At 44.9% G+C, this 19,706-nt stretch overlaps 1 protein-coding gene and 1 long non-coding RNA gene across 20 annotated transcripts in view; one reads left to right on the forward strand and one right to left on the reverse strand.

Moving 5' to 3' along the window:
• Positions 1-783: 783 nt before the first annotated feature.
• Positions 784-19,103, reverse strand: CIPC (CLOCK interacting pacemaker). Of its 16 annotated transcripts, none has more exons than XM_067028019.1 (7): positions 17,560-17,714; positions 16,323-16,346; positions 15,028-15,246; positions 13,366-13,535; positions 12,008-12,195; positions 7,729-7,898; positions 784-4,366 (listed from the first exon to the last, which is right to left on the reverse strand). In XM_067028019.1, exons 5-7 carry the CDS (start codon positions 12,141-12,143, stop codon positions 3,473-3,475), a joined length of 1,200 nt encoding a protein of 399 aa, XP_066884120.1. In that variant the 5' UTR covers positions 12,144-12,195; positions 13,366-13,535; positions 15,028-15,246; positions 16,323-16,346; positions 17,560-17,714; the 3' UTR covers positions 784-3,472. The 16 variants fall into 16 exon arrangements, with proteins under 16 accessions (XP_066884120.1, XP_066884119.1, XP_066884124.1 ...); XM_067028018.1 differs by lacking the exon at positions 16,323-16,346 and adding an exon at positions 16,493-16,569; XM_067028023.1 differs by lacking the exon at positions 13,366-13,535.
• LOC136793777 (uncharacterized) overlaps positions 17,027-19,706 on the forward strand; it is an 87,146-nt gene continuing 84,466 nt past the window's right edge. For 3 of the 4 annotated variants that reach the window (XR_010839454.1, XR_010839458.1, XR_010839457.1), the window contains exon 1: positions 17,027-17,895. This is a non-coding gene — a long non-coding RNA (uncharacterized lncRNA). Of the gene's footprint in view, positions 17,911-19,706 lie in introns of all 4 variants that reach the window. The other variant, XR_010839456.1, reaches the window with a different exon arrangement.

A 19,706-nucleotide genomic window follows, 5' to 3' on the forward strand; every position in this document is an offset into this window, starting at 1 on the left:
TCGTGTCTCTAGATTCCATCTCTTATGGGAGGGTGGTTCTCTATTTCAGGAGGGGCCTCTTCTAGCCATCTTTACTCATTTTTGTTCGTTTTAGTGGTCTTACAGCCATCTTTTTAAAAGTCACTTAGAAAACTGTGTACAACAGAAATAATGTTGTAAGAATTAGACTATGGCGACCCTACAGGCCTTTAAATGATGATAAGCTTTTTATTTTCCCAGTGACTTAAAAACCCCAGGACGGCTGACCTGATGGGCCTCGGAGAGCAGAGAAGACTACACATCTCCCTGTTGAGACTCTGTAGGTGAACCTTGATGAGGAGGAGCAGAGCCTTAGGAATTAACTCGGCGAAGCAGGAAGGAAAAGGCTTGGAGATGTGCTTGCTAAGGACCTCTCTGTGGTAAAAGAACTTCACTTGATATGGCTTTAGGTTATCCCAGGAGACAACTGTAGTGGTTCTGTCACTTAAAAGTTCTGTTTGTGAACGTGTCGTTATCAGATGGAAGAAATCATTGGATTGTATTCTCCTCTCTCTCCTCCCAACCTACCCAATATAAACCTCCATGACTCTAGGGAAAGTTGTACTATCCATTTGCCTTAAGAGTGCCTGCATCTCCCTTAAGTTCACACTGGTGAGGGTCTGAACAATGAATTTCCACAAGTTCAGTAACTAATCCCAGTATCCCCAAATGACACGAGTCCATATGTATGAAACCTAAATCAATCAAACATTTACTCTTGATTTCACTTAGCATTTTAAGCAGTTATAAAGCCCAAAGGCCAAATAGTTTTCAAGTAAGTGACTTTTATTTTTCTCTGACATTTCACAGTCAATTTCTACAAAACTTCATACTTTCCTCAAAAGAATTCACATTTGGTAAATAAATCTCTACCCTAAAGAATCCATAGCTGGAAAAACACTTCAATATATGCACGAGAGTTACTTTTCTGCTGAAGGAATCATAGTAAAGTCAGACAATACCACAATCGATAAAAAGCAATGAGTATAGTAAATTACAAATGTCACCGAACTCCATTCCCGTAACCAATTCAATCAGCAGCTTTTTCTAGACGTGTTTCAATACTGCCAACACAGTCTGCCAAAACTTCTCTTAAGGGTTGGTTTGAGCTAAGAATGGCTTTTAGAAAACAGCAGCTTTGCCACAGAACTTCATACCAGATCAAATCACGCATCACTAAAACCATTACTACTTACAGCCTTGTGAAACCAACGGAGATCCTTCCAGTCCACTCCGAGGTTCCTCCATTTGCCGATCTGGTTTCTGGCTTCACATGTCTGCTAGCCTCAGTGGATCTCTCCTTCCATGCCCAGCTTCTCTAAGTGGCTTCATCTGCTTACTGCTCCACTAGGTAAAGAGCACCCACGCTAAGAGCCCAGAGAGACTTCCACACTGAGTTACAACATCAGAGAAGAGCCGGGGGGCGGTGCTGCTTCTCCGTCACTCAGCAGTGAAGATCAATGACGGCTTTCATCATCTTTTACCTGACAGGAGGGAATGCAAACCTTAATCTAGGAAGAAGAGTCCAAGACGTACAAAGCTCCACAGAGGGTTTTTCTGAAGGAATAAATTTGGTTCTCAGCAAGTGTGTTCAGATTTTTGACTCGGTAAGACTCATGACTGGTACCCAGGCTGTCCTGAAGGCACCTGTTTCTAGAGCCTTGCTGCCAAACGTACTCTGCCAAAAAGGAAGCTTCCTAGCATGGCGTGCACAGCAGAGCTCCTGCAGCACCACACAGATTCAGGGGAGGCAAAGGGTGTGGGCCAAGAGAAAAATATGAAAAGGAGCAGAGTCTGCTGAAAGACACATTTGCTCTGAGTCTTGAAATCTTTCAGAAAGCAAATGGCAGGTAATCTTTCTGCATTCACCAGGAGAGTCTAAAGATTTTACTGAGTTGTTTACTTCTAAGTTGGTCATATCTAAGTTGTACATGTTTGAGAACAAAATGCAGGCAATCCGAAGCCTTGTAATTTTAAAACTATGTTAAGAGTTACAACTACCTAGCAAACATGAGCATTAGCTTCTGGCCTTGGTAGAACTTCAAGAACATTTTCCTTGCAGAAAAGATGAAGCTGGTCATACAGAATTTCTTACTAAACTAACTGGTACAAAGATTTTTCAAGAGGATGAAATTTGTAAATGGGAGGATAAAAAGCTGGCAACTTTACGACTTAGAAATCTAGTTTACAATGAGGCTGAAAGAGCGTGTATCATCTGCAAGTTCTCATAACACTCTCCACTTCTAGGTAGACTTCACATAACCCACTATACCTTTGGCTTTGCGGCCAATTCCAGTGCATGAAAGAAACACAGAAGACTGCTCCCCATCACTGTGACATAAGACAAATGAAAACTCTGGATGTGGAAAGAAAATGGATAACAAGAACATTTTCCAATTTTTTTGTGGACTTAATGTCATAACCTTATGATGATTTCAATTCAAAGTTTATCAAGCTTAATAATCATTTCTTTCCTCTTTTGTAAAAACAAAGGGGGAAAAAAGATGGTAGCAGAGGGCTGACATGTATTACACAATCGGGAACCATGAAGCTCTCTTTTAGGATTTTCACATATAAGAAAATCTTCTTTTGCATTGTTTCAAAAGGAGAGAGAGAGAGAGAGAGAGAGAGAGAGAGAGAGAGAAAAGCATAAATTATCAGAATCTTCCAGCTCTCAACCAAGAGATGCTAGCCATTTCTCCTTCTTCAGACTCTGAGTCAAAAAAGCATAACTGTAGCTCCAGATGGTCCTAAATCCATTCCATACTTTACAAATCTGAAATATTTCACCTACCAGTTTAACAGAAATCTGGCTTATGATTAAAGTGTATGAGTTAACGGTACTACCCTTTCCCCTTGACTTGCGAGTTTAAAGAAACAAAGCTTTAAGTGATTAAGTGCTTGCATCCGAGGACCAATGTGTGCCCAAAGCATTTTAAAGCATTTTAGGTTTCTCCCAAATGGCACAATGCCTCGTAAAATGCAAACACCCTCCTCTTTTATTTTCCTCTGTGACTAAGACCTTCAAGGGAAGAGCCACGAAGGGCTCCTTACGTCACCTACTCCCTGGCTTGACAGGTGTCACTCTGTATGCTTGTCTGCATCACGGCATCCCTGATCGCGGTTAGTGAGTGGGATGGTGGGAAGTGACAGCTGCCACCCAAGCATCTTTCCCACTTTGCCTCGTGATCCATCGAAGTGCCTGCAGGCTAAGGAAGAGGGACTCGAGGACACCCAAATCTGAGGTCCTCAGTGGAACGGAGACAAAGGTAAACTGTGCATAGACCACAGGTTAAGACAGTAGCCAGGTATTGGCATGTGGCTTCGTAAGTGAACCGCTGAACAGTTTAAGTTTAAAAGGAAAGCTCTCACATAAGCTTTGGGAAACAGGAGTAGATAACGGTAAAAGAGTTACAAAGAACCACTCAAGTAACAGGAAAATATGCCTTCTATGTCATATGTCTGGCTGATCGGAGAATGCTTCTAGGTCACTGCCAGTATGACCTGACCCTGATGTTAAAGACGCCTGCAGCTTGGCCCAAGCCTGAGGAGCCCTGCTCTTGGCCGCCTCGATAAATAGCCGGGTCTGCTCCTTTAGCTGGTCTAGTTCCACCTGAGTCGCCTGGTTCTGACGAATCAACTCCTTGGTTTTCAAAGTGATCTCCAGCAGACCAGATTTGTGTAGGACTACGAGGGTATTCTGAAAGCGCCTGTGCTTGCTCTGCCGCCGCTCTGAAAAGCTATCTGGGCTGCGGCAGAGGTGCTCTGCGGCCCACAGAGGGGAGCTGTAACTAGCTGACAGTGGGGACAGCGGGGAGTTGCTCTCCATCCCATGCAGGGTACTGTCTGACGCACAGACAGGGCTGGCGGGGGAAGCAAAGGTCAGGCTGGGAGCTTTAGCCACATGGCTGCTGGACACTGGCTGAAGCGTCTGTGGACTTCCACCTGCCACCAGGCAGGGCACACCCTGGAGAGCTGAGTCCTCGGCGAGCTTGGTGCTGGCGGGCGCTGGAGTCGGGGGCCTGGATGGGCCAGCACCAGTCTTGGTCGGCTCACTAGAAGACAGGCTTGGCCCAAGTCTCTCAGTACAGATCTTCTTCTGCATTCCACCTTCCCCCCTTTCTTCTGGGCTGAGGGAAAGGCCCCTTTTGCCTGGGTGTGGGGCTATTTTGGTGTAAGAATTGAGAATGGGCAAGTAGTTCCTGGAGTCTGACTTTTTCTCACCAGCGTGACATGGGCTGACAGGAGACGGTACAGGTGGATGAAGGAATAAGAGCTGGGGCTGTGCTGAGATCACTTCAAAGGAGGGCTGCACAGACCACGACTGGAGCTGGGACGAGCTGCTGCCCTGAAGGAAAAAGCAAAGGAAGAGAGCAGCACACCACGTGTTACCTGCAGCTGTCCCAAGAGGCAAAGCAAATACTCAGATATAAGTACAGCGCTTCCCTCACACACGGGGTAGCCCTTCTTAACATGACTGGAGATGTGGCTTAAAAGTTCATTTGGGTCTGACATCATATATTTTTTTCCTTAAGGGAAAACTGGAGGAAATAGCTATCTTTATTCAAGTGTTATCACTTGAGAAAAAGAAACTGTAGGAGGGTGAAGTAGTGACATAGCTAAGGTCACAAGTAAGGCAATAAGAGTACGGATAGGGGACTTCCCTGGTGGTCCAGTGGCTAAGACTCCACGCTTCTACTGCAGGGGGCGCGGGTTTGATCCCTGGCGAGGGAACTAAGATCCCGCATGCCGTGCAGTGCGACAAAAAAACTTTAAAATAAATTAATTAATTAAAATTTAAACAAAAAAATTTTTTTAATTTTTTTTTTTAAAAAAAAGGATGGATAGTACAATTTGCCGGCATTAAGTTAAAATGTGCTCATCTCAATACTATAAATGTGACTTCACACCAGTCTATCTTCATTTAGTTACATCTGGAACCTCTTTTACCTGAAAACAACTATTGATTAAAAAGTTACACGTTGTCAGGAGTCCATGGGCCCCTGTATTTAAGGCCATGACGCCCGACTACCACAAAGCTCTGCGAGGCAGGAACAGCCACCGAGTACGGGTGCTTAACCACAGGCTGGCACTGTGTGCGATGTGTCACGTGCGTTGTCTCATTGAATCACCATAATGATCCCATGAGGTAGCTATCATTTCCTTTCACAAACAGGAAACTGAGGCTTAGGAAGTTGAAATAACTTGCTTTCAGTCCCCAAGCTACTAAGTGGTGAAGATAGGATTCCATCCTCTGACTCTAAAACCCATCCAAACCGTTCTGCTACATTGCTTTTGTTCTATTACTCCTCAATTACACATTTTAATTTTTAATTAAAGTACTGATTCAGACAGTAATCTAATAAAGAAGGGCATGGCTACTTTTCTCATGTACTTATTCATTTAAAAGATGGACTCAGACTCCTTATTACAAGGACTTTCCATGAACTTGTCTCTAATATTTAAAAGCCAGTCCAATTCCAACCCGGGCCCAAAGATACGAGTGTAGATGAGGCTAGGCAGAGAGAGAGACTGACAGAGGCTCTTACCCTTACTGCAGTCATGTGATTTGCCGGAGGAAAGCAATGGACTCTGCTCTCACACCGGCATCTGATTTGCACACATTTCAGCTTCTTGGATACCTGCTTAGGAACTCTTGGCCAAGTTCAACTACAGTTCATCTCCTGTGCAAAGGCTGGGATGACGTGGAGAGTCCATTCTGGAGCCCTCTTGGTGTTCAAATATACTCTGGGATGTCCATTAGCAAGCAATACTGGGCCTAGCAACCACACTCTCCCGTCAGAGGAGATACAAAAATCAGGGGTCTTTCAAAGAAGAGATCAGCCTAGTCCGGATCAGTCAAGAGCAGAACTTCAGGCTGTCCCCCTGCTCACTCATGCCATAAGGGTTGACCTACAAGGCATAATGGATCCAGAAAATACCTAACTCGTTGCTTTCCCAAGGTGATTTCACTGGATTGTTCCTCCTAATGCTATTGTTATGCCCACTTAGATACTTAGCTTGTTTGTTCTAATTTAGATTTTACAAGGTACCACTCCTATTGAAATCACCTGAGGGAATACCAGACAAGATTTTAGACTTGGATAGGATCTCAGAATCATAGGGTCTTGGATAAGACCTCTAGAATCAATCCTAGCCTCATGTTAAAGATGAGGACAATGAAGTTCACAGTGATTAAGTAATTGTGTGTAAGATCACGCAGTCTGGTGACAGAACTGGAATCAGAGCCTCAAAAGAAAAATCCTAAAACCAAGAGGCAATAATTAAGACATTATGCAATAAGCGAAGATTTTAAAACGTGTATAATGCTTTTAAATTTGGAATGCGCTAGATTCTAGCATATGTGAAAAAACAAAACTCCTAGACTGCTCCATCAGGTCAGTCTGCCCCCAAGCCTCCTGTCTCCTGATCAAGCCCAGCAGCCTTCCCAGTGGGTCTTTGTCCTGAAGAAGATGGCTCTGCTGGACCCGCCTACTCACCCTGCAACTGCGGGCTGTTCTCAGCCCTCTGGAGCTGCCAGCCTCGCCCACAACAATCAACAAAGATGCCTAAGAAAGAGTGACCAGGGGGCCAGAGAGGAAGGCAGGGAGGAAAGAGCAGGAGACAGGAAGCCCTGAGAAGCACCGGTGGGGCCTGGACAATATCATTTGGGCTCCATCTCATGTCTTTATTCTCTCGCCTCATTTCAGTGAGGAGAGCTGTGCTTCAGCTGAGATGTGATCTGCCAAGCAAATATCTGCAAATTCTTTTTCCAAACTCACCAGGTTGCCTTGTCGAAAATCAGTTTGTGTTGTTCAGCAATAATTAGGTAATAGCTAAGACATTAAGGTCTCCTGTCAGGCTACAGCCACATTCTTCTACCTAAGGTGGGAAGGTCAACAACATACAGCCAGATTTCAAACTTCACTAGCTTTGAGCAGCCACACCAACGGACCCATGCGAGGACTGATCTATTTTAGAGCAAAGTAGGGTAAGGTTACATGTTCTTTAAGTTCATATGATTGAGTTGTTTGTTTCAAACACTGGGGCTTAGCTTAGATTTTTATCTAAATCTTCTTTTCTTTCGTATCTAGACAATAATCACATAATTTTCACAGTTATATAAGAAAGCCTGAAACAGGGTTATTTTTCAATTCCTCAGTAATGCTGTGTGGAGTCTGCTGATATAGCCATACCTAAACCAAAGAGCTCCTTTTTCTCACTAACGACATAGCTTTGGCTGATTACTAAGAAAGTGCTCAGAATGTAACATGAGAAACAGGGAAACTGCCTCTACTTCTCAAAAAAGTATTTCTAAAAGTCCCGGTCAAATTAAAAAGAGATCCTCTTGTTTCTACCTTAAATTCTGTCATATCTTAGAATGCACTATAGAAGTTGGGACATTTCTGCTTGGTTCCTTTAAACATGACTAAAGTACTCCAGATCGCTTTGGACAAACTAGGGATACAGAAATAAAATAGTCTTACTATCTGGAAAATGAGAACACACGTGATGACTCTTATTTCCCTTTTTCGAACACTGTCAGCAGTTGAAAGGACACATCCTCTTCCCAGCACAGAAGCACGTGTCGGTGTGGTGCCGGTGGTCTGCTTCTCACATCTCTCCTCCACAGAGAGGGAGAAGCTCTGTGCACAGGAAGCTCAGAAACTCCAGTGTGCAAAGAAGTTACGAGAGCTTGGTCCTCCTCACCTGTTTGACCAGCACGTTCTTCATGACGACCATGGGAGCCAGTGTTGGAAAGGCACCGCTCGCAGGCTTGGCGCTCGGCCTTGGCCTGTCTTCTCGGCTCCAGCCTAGGGCGCTCAGCATGTCCTCAGACTCCATCTGCTCTGCCGAGCTCAGGCATTCAGAGCTCCCATCTGGTGGGCAGAAAAATGGTCAGTTCACTCAGGCTCTTAACCAGTCCTCCCGCGGAGCCATGGACCCCTTGAAACGGAATGGAACATTTGTGATATGTGTTTTTGTGAATTTTTCTGAGGAGTAGGTCTTTAACTTTCACTGGATTCTCAATGGGAGCCATAACTTTCCCTCCCACCCAAAAGATTGAGAATCACTGCCCTAGGATAGCTGACTTCCCTTCTAACTCCATTACAGACAAAAGCCTGCATCCATTTGGGTTCATGAGAAAGTAACCATCACCAGTCTACAGGAGAAGGGGGTAAAGCCTTCAAAGTTAGCTCATTACTTTAAAGAATCTGTTGTTGAAAGGGAAGAGGAGTATGCGTGTGACTTGGGGCAAGATTAACAAGACCTTTAGAAGCTCTGGGCACAGAGCTTCTACAAGAGGTAACAATAATAACAAAAACAAAATCAACCTATAAAACCTCAAGACTTACTTCCACGCTGAAATTAAAATAGCTTCCTCCTAAGTTTTCTAATTGTAAAATTCGGGATAAGTTCATGAAGATGAGGTTTACAATGTGTTTTTCTTTGTTTTCCTCATCCACCCAGTTAAGCACCTCCTTTGTTAGTGTCCTAAATGCATGCTGAGTGTGCCCACTGGGGGTTCTGTGCAGTGGGTGATGGAAAGGTACTCTCTGCCACAAAGAAAAGAAGGCTGCTCTACATGAAATCCATACAGAAAGGGCTTAATTAGCTCCCTGCTGGAGTAAACCAAGAGACTGCAGTAACCCTGCCTGTGAGGAGTCTGGGAGTACCCTAAATGCTCATCAAGAATCTCAGAGTCGTCTGGATGAGGCAGGACTGGAATGTGACTATAATTTAGAAGAGAGCAACTGTCAACACTTGCATTTTATCAGATTCTCCAAAGATGCTTTTTAGAAATTACTGGTGTTGGGGTCTTCCCCTCACTCTACTGAATTGATTTATCTGGTGTCCAGACACGTGTTATTCTTACAAAGCACTACAAGGAATCCAAATGTGCACCTCTAATTAAGAACTATTAGGCCAGAAACAAAGGACTTCAGAAGAAAAGTGCGTACCTTGTACACGTATCTTGGTTTCTAAATGACATTCTGCACAAAAAGGAAACCAGGGCTCCTTGGAGAAATGGCTGATATCTTTGGCAGGGAAGGTGCAAGATGAGCCTGGACATCTTTATTGTCCCAGAAAGCAAGGAAGTGCTCCAACACAAATGGGGACATGTCAAAGACACAGGCGCCACCTAGAAGGGACTCACACTGACCAAATGTGGGACAATTTGAGTATCAAAACGAATGATAATGGATTGACAAACAAAATCACAAAAAAATTCCGTGAATCCACAGTGATGCTCAAAAAAGGGGGCAGAGGAGAGAAGTACTTCTTTAGAGAAGACTGTCAGCTAATATACAAGGAATGATAGAATTAGATCACCATTTTCAAACCACAAATGTTGTAATTGGTTCAGGCATGGATCAATGGATGCTAAGATCACTAGTCAAGAGTTTGTCGGGGAACAAGATAGTCACACAATCTCAAAGTATCATCCCATAAATTGCTCATTAATTACAAAGAGAAAAGAGTACTTTTGCAATAAAGAAATCTGGTATACACCTACTCCTTTAATCAGAGTGTCACCAAGAATAAGACACACTTAGGAGTCACCTTATGTGTTGCAATGAGAAGGATATAACATCAAAAATTTAGTTTTCTATTATAAAAATGTTTAGCCTATTTCTGATAATGGGGAAGCTACCAGAGAAATCCAGTGGGAAACATTCTACAAAACAACAGGCCTAACTCCTTTAAAGATGACGATGTCCCAAAGGAAAGAACGGGAAGACGAGGGAGCTGGTCTAGACTAAATAAGATTTAAAAGACAGGGACAGGGCTTCCCTGGTGGCACAGTGGTTAAAAATCCACCTGCCAAGGCAGGGGACATGGGTTCAAGCCCTGGTCCGGGAAGATCCCACATGCCACGGAGCAACTAAGCCAGTGTGCCACAACTACTAAGCCTGTGCTCTAGAGCCTGCGAGCCACAACTACTGAGCCCACGTGCCACGACTACTGAAGCCCATGCACCTAGAGCCTGTGCTCCGCAACAAGAGAAGCCACCGCAGTGAGAAGCTCACACACCACAATGAAGAGTAGCCCCAGCTCGTCGCAACTAAAGAAAGCCAGCGCAGCAAAGACCCAACGCAGCCAAAAAATAAACAAATAAATGAATTTTAAAAGTTAAAAAAAAAGACAGGGACAATTAAATGAAATGCACAGCCTTCAACTGGGTTCTGGACCCAAAACAAACAAATATGCAAAAAGACTAACAATTATAAAGGCCACTATTGGGACAATGGGAAAAATCTCAATATGGACTGCAGCTAATTAATAATTGCAAATTACATCACATCCCAAGGTAACTGGAATGATAACACAGGCAGTGACAAAACCACTGGCACCTGGCCCTGATGTGGCTGAAGGTATTCACTAGGGCCACTTTCTGGAGCATAGTAAATTTGAGTATTTTTGATACTGCCTTATGTCTGAACAGCACAATACTTCTTAAGGCACTTCTGCATAGAGAAAAGGAAACTTTCAGAAAAACTATCCAGACTTTGGGACATGCTACTGAACAGCTGGTCTGACAGAACTGATGTTATTGGAAGAAGTACCAAAATGGCCACAGTATTGAGAATAACAGGGGGGTGGGATTATGGTTAATGTTTGTTTTCTTCTTTGCATGTACCTAAATTTCTAAGCTTCTACCATGAGCATGTATTACTTTCATGATATGAAAAACAGACAAAAAACAAACACGATGTTAAAAGAAAGAAAAAAAAAAGACACTAGGCCTGCAAAGTTTCCCAAACCTGTCTGATCACAGGAATCACCAGAGACACTTGTAAAAATATAAAACTCACATTCCAGGTCCTCCCCGAGACCCTCAATATCAGTCTCAGAAGAGGGGTCTGGTGATCAGTATTTTTAACAAATGCCTCAGATGAGCCTTATGATGAGGCAAGCCTGGGAAACAATGCTAAAAGATTGAGAAGAAAAACCCAAAGGGCTATAAACCTGCCCTCTCTTCCCTGAACTGTCCTTATTCTAATCCCTAGGACGGTGCTCTGTTCCTCTGAGCAACAGTCTATTTATAATTTGGCTTCCCGTGCAGCATACCTACAGGGAGAAAATACACCAATCCAAGGATGACAGAGTTCTAGTTTTCCTAACAGTTGCATTTCTCACTATAAATTAATAAATCAACACAGTGGATTGGTAAGTCTCTGTGGGCTGGATAATATAAATCTTTCTCCAGGAGAAGGCTCCACTCTCAGGATGCTAACCCAGCCAGAATCCCCTGGCACCACCCCTCTGCATCCCCTGGGCCAAAATGTTGACACTAGAGCCATCTTTAAGCCACTACTCTCAGACTTGGAAATAAAAAAGCCTCGGCACAAACTTAAAAGATTTACTGGGTATGCAACTAGTCCTTTTAGATAAAGTTTAAGACAAACCAATAAGGAAAACTGCCTTGCTTTCTTGTCTCTAACCGATACTCAAGTTTGGAATTGGGCCAGGAGGCTCATAGTCCAAATACAAAAGGCACAAATACTGGCAAGGATGGGTTATGGGGGGGAAATGTTTTTAAACACAGCAAATACTTTCTCAGCAAAAAAGTTATCTTAACAAATTATATACTACTTTTGTTTAATTTGTTATACGTGGTGACAACATGCAGGTTTTTTTCCCTGCAATGTAACTATTCCTATGAAAAAGGAGGTAAGACAATAGAATTATGAGTATTTAAATATATTTTTCCAGTAACCACTTGCCACAGTTGGAAATATAAGATTTAAAGTTGAGAGTCTAAATCGAAAAAAGATGTCAAATCATTCCTTCAGAACAAACCCCAGTGTGACTGGGACAGTACCCCACCATATGGCAACAGAATTACCATTTGAAGAGATCAGAAAAGTATTTCTCCTGTGGGTGAAATCTTCCCATCCTTATCACACAAATGAGTTTTTACGGAGGCCGTTTTTCAGGCAAATCATTCATTACAATGTAGAAATGATAAGGTATTTTTAACCTGAAAATCCAGAGTCCTTATCTGACTCAGCAGCTGCCATGCCGAGTTGACGAGACACTTTTTTCATCTCTGGGCCTTTGCTTAGTTTGGCTGAGAGCCTTCTAGAGCCCTCTCTGGATGGGTTCTTCCTCTCCATGTTTTACTGGGCTGGAAGTGCATTCATCGGTACTCTTTTCATCTGGACTGCCCTGTGAAAAACAATTACATAAGAAGTCACTGCCTGAAGAGCTGAGATAGGTGAGGCAAATGATGAGTAAACTAAGGGCAAAGAACACCGGCCACGCCCACTTGCTCTGTATGCACTTTCTCAGCGGTCTCAGCTGACAAAGGCTACAAGTTTACTCAACAGTAGAATGGTTTCCACCCAAAAGGAGGTTCACTGTCCTCTCAGTGCCCTCTAATTCCATTACAAATGCAAAGCACACAAACCACATTCTCAGTGGAAGCTTTGTAAACTGCTAACAAAGGCACATTTGATTAGGCTTTCTGGAATGCTCCCTGAGGGAGGAAAGCAGAGGGGATGCCCACCTCGGACCAGGCTTGCTTCCCAGGATACATCTGCAGGCCCCGGACTTTCTGCCACCTCCCAGAGTGTAGTTTCTCAAATTAACTTCCCACTTCTTTGGATGAGGTAGTGAACAGAGTAAAACCAACTCCTTATATAAGCATGCTACATTTTGGCTTAAAAAGCACTTCTATGCACACATAAGACCATATGTAATAGTGCTTTGATTCCACAAACGCCCATAACATTCTTGCTGTTAAGGTTCTTTCCTTGAGCCTCACAATGTCCTCCTCAGTTGCTATCCCACTTTACACAGGAGGAAGTTGAGGCTCAGATAAGTTACATTCAGTCATTTAAAAATATTTATTGGACTTCCCTAGTGGTGCAGTGGTTAAGAATCCGCCTGCCAATGCAGGGGACATGGGTTCAACCCTGGTCCAGGAAGATCCCACATGATGCACAGCAACTAAGCCCGTGTGCGCCACAACTACTGAGCCTGCGCTCTAGAGCCCGTCAGCCACAACTACTGAGCCCGTGCGCCACAACTACTGAGCCCGTGTGCCACAACTACTGAGCCCATGCACCACAACTACTGAAGCCCATGCGCTTAGAGCCCGTGCTCCGCAACAAGAGAAGCCACGACAACGAGAAGCCCATGCACGGCGACGAAGAGTAGCCGCCGCGCGCCACAACTAGAGAAAGCCCGCACGCAGCAACGAAGACCCAACGCAGCCAAAAATAAATAGATAAATAATTGTAAACAGATAAATAAATAAATAAAAATATTTATCGAGTGCCTGCTATGAACCAGGCATCGTGCTAGGAGTGGGGGTATAGAGTGAATCAAACAGACCTGGTCGCCCACTTCCTGGAAAGAAGCCTAGATTTGATCCAGTGACACACAGCTAGACCAAAGCAGATCCAGAACTAGGCTAACAGTGCAAAGTATGAGAGCAGTGAGCCCTTCAAGATATTTTATAACAAGGCCCTCTGAATCGCCAAGGGATGCCAGCTGTAAGGATACTGCAGGGATAAAGAGAACAGGGGACCAACAGGGAAAACAATAATAATAATGGAACTGCAAAGTGCTATAGTCTGAATGTTTGTGTCCCCCCCAAATTCATATATGAAATCCTGACCCCCAAAGATGATGGTATTAGGAGGTGGGGCTTAAGTCATGAGGGCTTCACCTCATGGGATCAGAGCTTTACAAGAGGCTCCTGAGGGGTTCCTAGCGCCTCCCACCACAGTCAGTGAGAAGTCTGTGACCTGAAAGAGGGCCTTCCCTGGACCACGCTGGCACCCTGAGCTTGGACTTTCAACCTCTAGAACTGTGAGAAATAAATTTCTGTGGTTTATAAGCTACCCAGTCTGCGGTATTTTGTTATGACAGCCCAAATGGACTAAGATAGTAGGTTTAAGCAACACCCAGTGGCATTTTTATTCACGATCCATTCTCGACTCCATCCATTTGTCCTTCTGAGTAGAGAGAAACATGGCCCCCTGCCAAACAGCACTGTATCTGAAATACCCTGAAAATGCCAAGTGTGAACATTTCTGCTAATACGGGATCTAGTGAAGAGCATTAACTACTCCAGAAGCAGAGGAAGGATTCAACATAAAATTAAATAGAAGACAAGGAGGTTTACAGGCATCCCTGAGAAACCCTCTTGCTCATACTTTTGCAGACAGTAGAAGTGGACTAAAGGGAGTGCACACTGATCAGAATTTTAAACTCAATTGCAAGTAAAAATTATTTTGTACCATATCTAACTCATTTAAGGGGACTGGCTTCCTCATTCAATCCACATCAACCAAGCACTCTTTGACAGAGCACGTTTAGTTCTACGTGCATGAAAGATAAACAAATGGCACGGTCCCATCTTGCACCGCACTATGCAAAAGCACATCTCCCTACTGGACGGCTATGAAGTTTGACAGCGTGGACAATCCAGGTTAAAAAGCAGAATAAAATGTAAAACTATCTCTAATTAAATCAGGATCCTTTTGTATGAAACCCAACAAATGTACATAGTTTCATTTTCCTGAAATAATACTGTCTGAAAGTGAATAGAGGGCTTTTTCAAAACGGAAGCAGACATCGTTGGTGGATGGGCAATTAGACTTAATTCAAGTCTGACCCTACTATTGACTGAGATTAGGAAGACAGCTCATGTTAGTTGCAACTAATTAAGACCTTGACAAAGTTTCCCATTATCTTATGAAATGGATTGTTTCACAGGCATTTTAGATAAAGCACTCCAACTTCTACAATCCTTGTGACAAGACAACGAACAAGGTCTTGCTACTGTTATTAAAGTGTAGTCAATGGAGCTACAGAAAATACACAGGAATTTATCTGGCTCATCTGAGAATAGGACAATATTGGTTGTGGAATCAAAATGCTGAAACGTTGATGTTAAAAGGAGAACAGATGCTAAAATTTTAGATCCTGGGGAATTGGTGGCAATTGGAAATAAAGAATGCATAATCTACTTTAGAATAGTAAACTGACCGCTTTGGATGTGGAAGCCTCTGTCCTAAGTAAAGTTCTCTTCAAGCAGCAGATAGTCTTAGTGTCCCAGGGAAGTTCAAGTGGGAAAGAGAATGAAGGGCTACATGCCATCTTGACCTATTCTCCACGAGAGAGGCACTTCCCTCCTGGAAGTGACGCTGAGGACGTCAATTAGCCAGTGAACAACAGACCCATTCATACACAGCACCAGACGAGGCCCTCAACAAGAAAGAGGCAGAGTGATGGCATTTACTACTGGGGCTCTCAAACCCAGGGCCACACCAATGGCGAAGTCTGAGAACCTCAAGAAGATTTTTTTTTTTGCCTCTTCAGTATTATTTTACAATAAAGTTAGATGCTCATAAGCTGACCAGGGGTTGAAAATGGGTTACCAAGCTCATACCCACTGTGCCATCTCTGCTTCCTGACATAAACTGGAAACCACTACGACTGCCTTACAAACATCTCAGATCCTCACGAGCCTAACTCTGCATTAGGAGGACTCCAAGTTAAGCTTGGATTGACCCTAAATAGGCCTCTTACAAGTGCACATGTAACACTGTCCAAAAGGTTCCCACAGAGGACAATATACACTAAAACTCACAATGGAAAGTGAATCAATAAATCTAGAGGTTTACGTAAATAGGTATAAGATAAAATTCTAACAAGTGCTCCACAGCACTTGGTTCTTCTATTTATGCACTTCTTACATTAGAGTCTAATTATCTGTTCATCTCTTCAACCTCAAGGGTTGTCTTTTCATCTTTGCAACCTCAGCACCCAACAATTAATGTGTGAGGTACTCACAGAATAATAAATTCCAACAACTCTTCTGTCGTGCTGAGTCTTGCTGACAGCCCTAGCAGCTTAGCTGTCACCAAAATACCTGAACAGCTTGAAGGTCAACAGTCTGCATTTCCAAACACCATGGTCACCTCACGTCCAGGTCTTGTCTCCCGCAGGAAACAGGTATCTCATCCACCCCTTATTCTAAGCTGAAACCTCAGGGGTAAATCCAGCAACCACATTAGAGGTTGGTCTAATCCACAAACAATCTCTATGGAAATTTAGGCCTATGATAAAAAGGAGACCCAAGGTGTACAAGGGAAGGATCTGAAATGCTGCACACAGATCTCTCCTTTTATAGATACTTGGCAACTTTCCTGAGAGCTCAAGTTCTTTTTAAAATGTGTCATGTGTTTAACAGGCATGCATGGACAGAGGTATGAGGTGAAAGCCCAAGCAGAGGCTTAAATACAGTAAAGCGACAAGGCCATCGAAAATTAAGACCTTACCACCCAGAAAGCCATGAGTAATTGCTGGAATTATAAATACATTACCAGGAATTATAAATACATTACTAGGTTTTCTCTGAAGTCATTTTCTCTTGGTCTGCATATTTGGAGATACCATTCTGGGGGAATGTCTGTGGATTTTTTAACAAAGGAAAAAAAAAACCATCTACCTAAATCTCTAATATTCATCTTCCCCTTCACATCCATTTCCATGCTCCAGCTTGGCTGCAAATTCATGTCAAAGATCCTGAACATACAATGTCCTCCGTTTAGAACCTGGTATGGCTCACTCCACTCTCCTCTTTCAAAGAGGAGATAAGATTAGAGAACTTCCTCAAATCCCCTGCTTGGAGAAGGGTTCACAGTTAACAGTGCCCACCCACCCCCCATTCGCACCAGCCCACGATGCATCTGTGCCAGACAGCAGGAGCGCCCTCCAGGCATCCACCAGCCTGCCAGCTCAGCAGGGCAGAACTGGGCAGACCCTAGGACAGTGCTGTGACTGGCATACCACCAGACTCCCAGGGCAAACGCCCAGGCAACACTTACTGCCAGGACTTGGGCAATAACAGGGAGCCTGGCTGCGGCCTGTGCCCTGGGCCTGGATCAGAGGTCCTCTGAACCCGCCCACACTAACCATTAACTCCTTACTTGGCAATGCCCACCTTCTCTCCCACCTCCCCACCCCCTGGCACCACGGCTGGCAAGCTGGTCACCCAGGGGAAAGAACCAGCCAAGTGGGTGACAGCAAGTCTGAAAAAGACAGCACACCTGTGCCCCGGGCCCAGAACAGAGCACTACCCCTCATCCCCAAACGGGAGGCCCAGGACCCTCACAGGGTTACCAGCCCCCGCGCTCACTCGCCTGCTCATTCCCTGCCCCTCTGCTCACAGCACGGCGGGCCTCCAGGCGCTCCCCCGCCGGCTGTTGCCCCCAGGGCTAGACCAGGGCTAACCCGCCCTAACAGTCTTACCCCAATTGCTCCCCACACACAGCCCCCTCCTCAACCGCGATCTCCTCTGCCATGTAGTCCTGACCCTCGCAGCAAAACCGACCAACTAAATGGGGGAGGAACGCATCACCCCCTACTCCCATCATTTGGCCCTCTGTCCCCCGAAAGTCCCGGCTCTGCCTCTTGCCTACCTTGCTTCCCTTCTTCTCTCCCCTACTCCCACTTCCTTTTCCCACGCTCTCCGCCCAGACCCTCCCCCTTCACCCTCAGCCCTCCTTCTCTCACCTAGGACCGGGGTCGCCGCTCCGCGACCGGACGACCCGCGAGTAGAGTGGCGCATGCGCGAGCCCAGCCCCGCGGCTCCATGACAACCCCATCGTCGTCGGGTCTCAAGCTATCCCCCAGTCCTCCCGCCCATTTCTCCTCCCCGCAGCCTCCGCGACGGCTTTCGCCAGCCACGTGACACAGCTCGGATGACCCAGCACCACCGAGACTGCGCGCTGTTCTCCTAGAAGGGCCCTTGGCGGCGCCTGCTGCTTCGTCTCCGCCGGAAGACGACGTCGGCACTCCTCTCAGGGAGGCGGGGGCGTCCTTAAGAGGTCGGCGCGCTCTCCGCGGAAGGTGGGCGTCTCTATGGTTGGTTCTCCAGGCCCAGCCGCCATTTTGTACGGGGATCTTGAGCAACGAGCAGCTGGGGGGCGTGGTTCAGAGGCGGGGTCCGGAGAAGCCGGGGGTGGGCCGGCTTCTAGCGGACAAGGGAGGAGGAGTGATTCTCCCGGGGGCGTGGGTGGAAGTCGGTCGGGGGAAACAGCTCTTTCGGTTAGTACACCGGCACGCCGTTAGGGTTGGGGACCGGGACAGGCCATGCTGACTTGCACGTGAGCTCGTGCGGAGGCGGCCGGCGTAGGAGGGGAGGCTGGCAGCCTCGCCTTGTCTCGGCCCGAAGGAGGCTTGGCCGGACCGCCCGGCGCGCTGATCACTTTGCTGCCACGCCTGTTGCAGCGGTTGGTTTGCGTCCCCTACCATCCCTCCAGACGGTGCTTCACGAGGCAGGGACGCAATCAGTATTTCTTGTGGGATGATTTCATGTCATTTGATGTATGACTCACTTCGTCCTGTGCGACTGACCGAGATGTTGAGTTTCACATGGATCCTGTTTCTCACGCCAGTTCTTGAAGTGTCACAACGAACCCACTAAAGAAAAAAAGGGGTTGGGATCATTTAAAGTTCTGATGCATTGAATCAGTGAAGATTACTTCTTAGGTTAGAAAAATTCCTTCACAGGTGGAAAACAGGACAGGTGTGAATGTAAAGATTGCTCACAGGTAGAGGCAAGTTCTAGAGCTGACGTGTCCAGTAGGTTAGCCACTAGTCATTAGGAGGTATTGAAACTGATTAAAATTAAATAAGGTGAAAATTGGGTTTCTCATTCACGCTGTCCACATTTCAAGTCCTCAATATCCACATGTAGCTAATGGCTACTTTATTGGTACAGCACATTGCCGGCATCATAGAGAATTACATTGGTTCTAGATGGTGGGGCAGGGGAAGCTCTCCCTATGTTGGTAATCTAAGCCTTGCTAAGTGCTGCTAGGTCATAAGTAATCACATTAGTCCTCCAGACACAGATAATGCTAATGCATTACCAGGCATGCATGTATTTATTAGCATAAGCTCTACCAACAAATAATAATTGAATGCCTGCAGCATGTAAGGCTTTTGTTTAGGGGATGGAGGGAGTGAAAACTATAGTTAACAAGTGTCTAGTAATTTAAGAGCCAGGCAGCTTTACATGCATTCTCTTATGACGCCTGTACAAATTAATGAGGTCGCTGTTATTAACGTCTCCATTTTATAAATGAGGGCACTGACGTTTATGTCCATGATGACAAAACTACTAAGCCCTGGATCTTTATGAGGCAGAATAAAACAGTTTTTGCCCTCAAATACCTTAGAATCCGATATGGGAAAAAGACATGTTCTAATAAATAGTATGAGAGAGAACGTGATAAATGTCAGAGGATTCTGAACAAAATCGAGTTAATAAAATCAAGGGAGTGAAAAATAACCCTCTGTTTGTTTTCTGTTTGTTCTTGAAAGAGGAAGAGACCAGGAAGTAAAACTGTAAGAAGGACAGGTAAAAGTAGGATATCCGGTAATGGAAGCCGGTGAGAGCAGAATGCATACCAGCCAAAAGAGAATAAATGAAATAAGCAAAGGCATGAGGATTATTTTAATCCCCCAAAAGTGCAAATAAGTCAAACTTCCCTGATTTTAGCTATCTTATGACCAGACGGCCATGCTGTATCAATAACTTGAACTTCAAAGACAAATGCCGTAGTGGGACCAAATGAATCAGACTAATTTACTGATAGGCGTAATTTTAATTGAGCTACTGTACGGTCCTACGTAATTAGATACATAGAATCAGC

Source organism: Kogia breviceps, chromosome 3 (assembly GCF_026419965.1).
Source record: "Kogia breviceps isolate mKogBre1 chromosome 3, mKogBre1 haplotype 1, whole genome shotgun sequence".
Lineage (NCBI taxonomy): Eukaryota > Metazoa > Chordata > Mammalia > Artiodactyla > Physeteridae > Kogia > Kogia breviceps.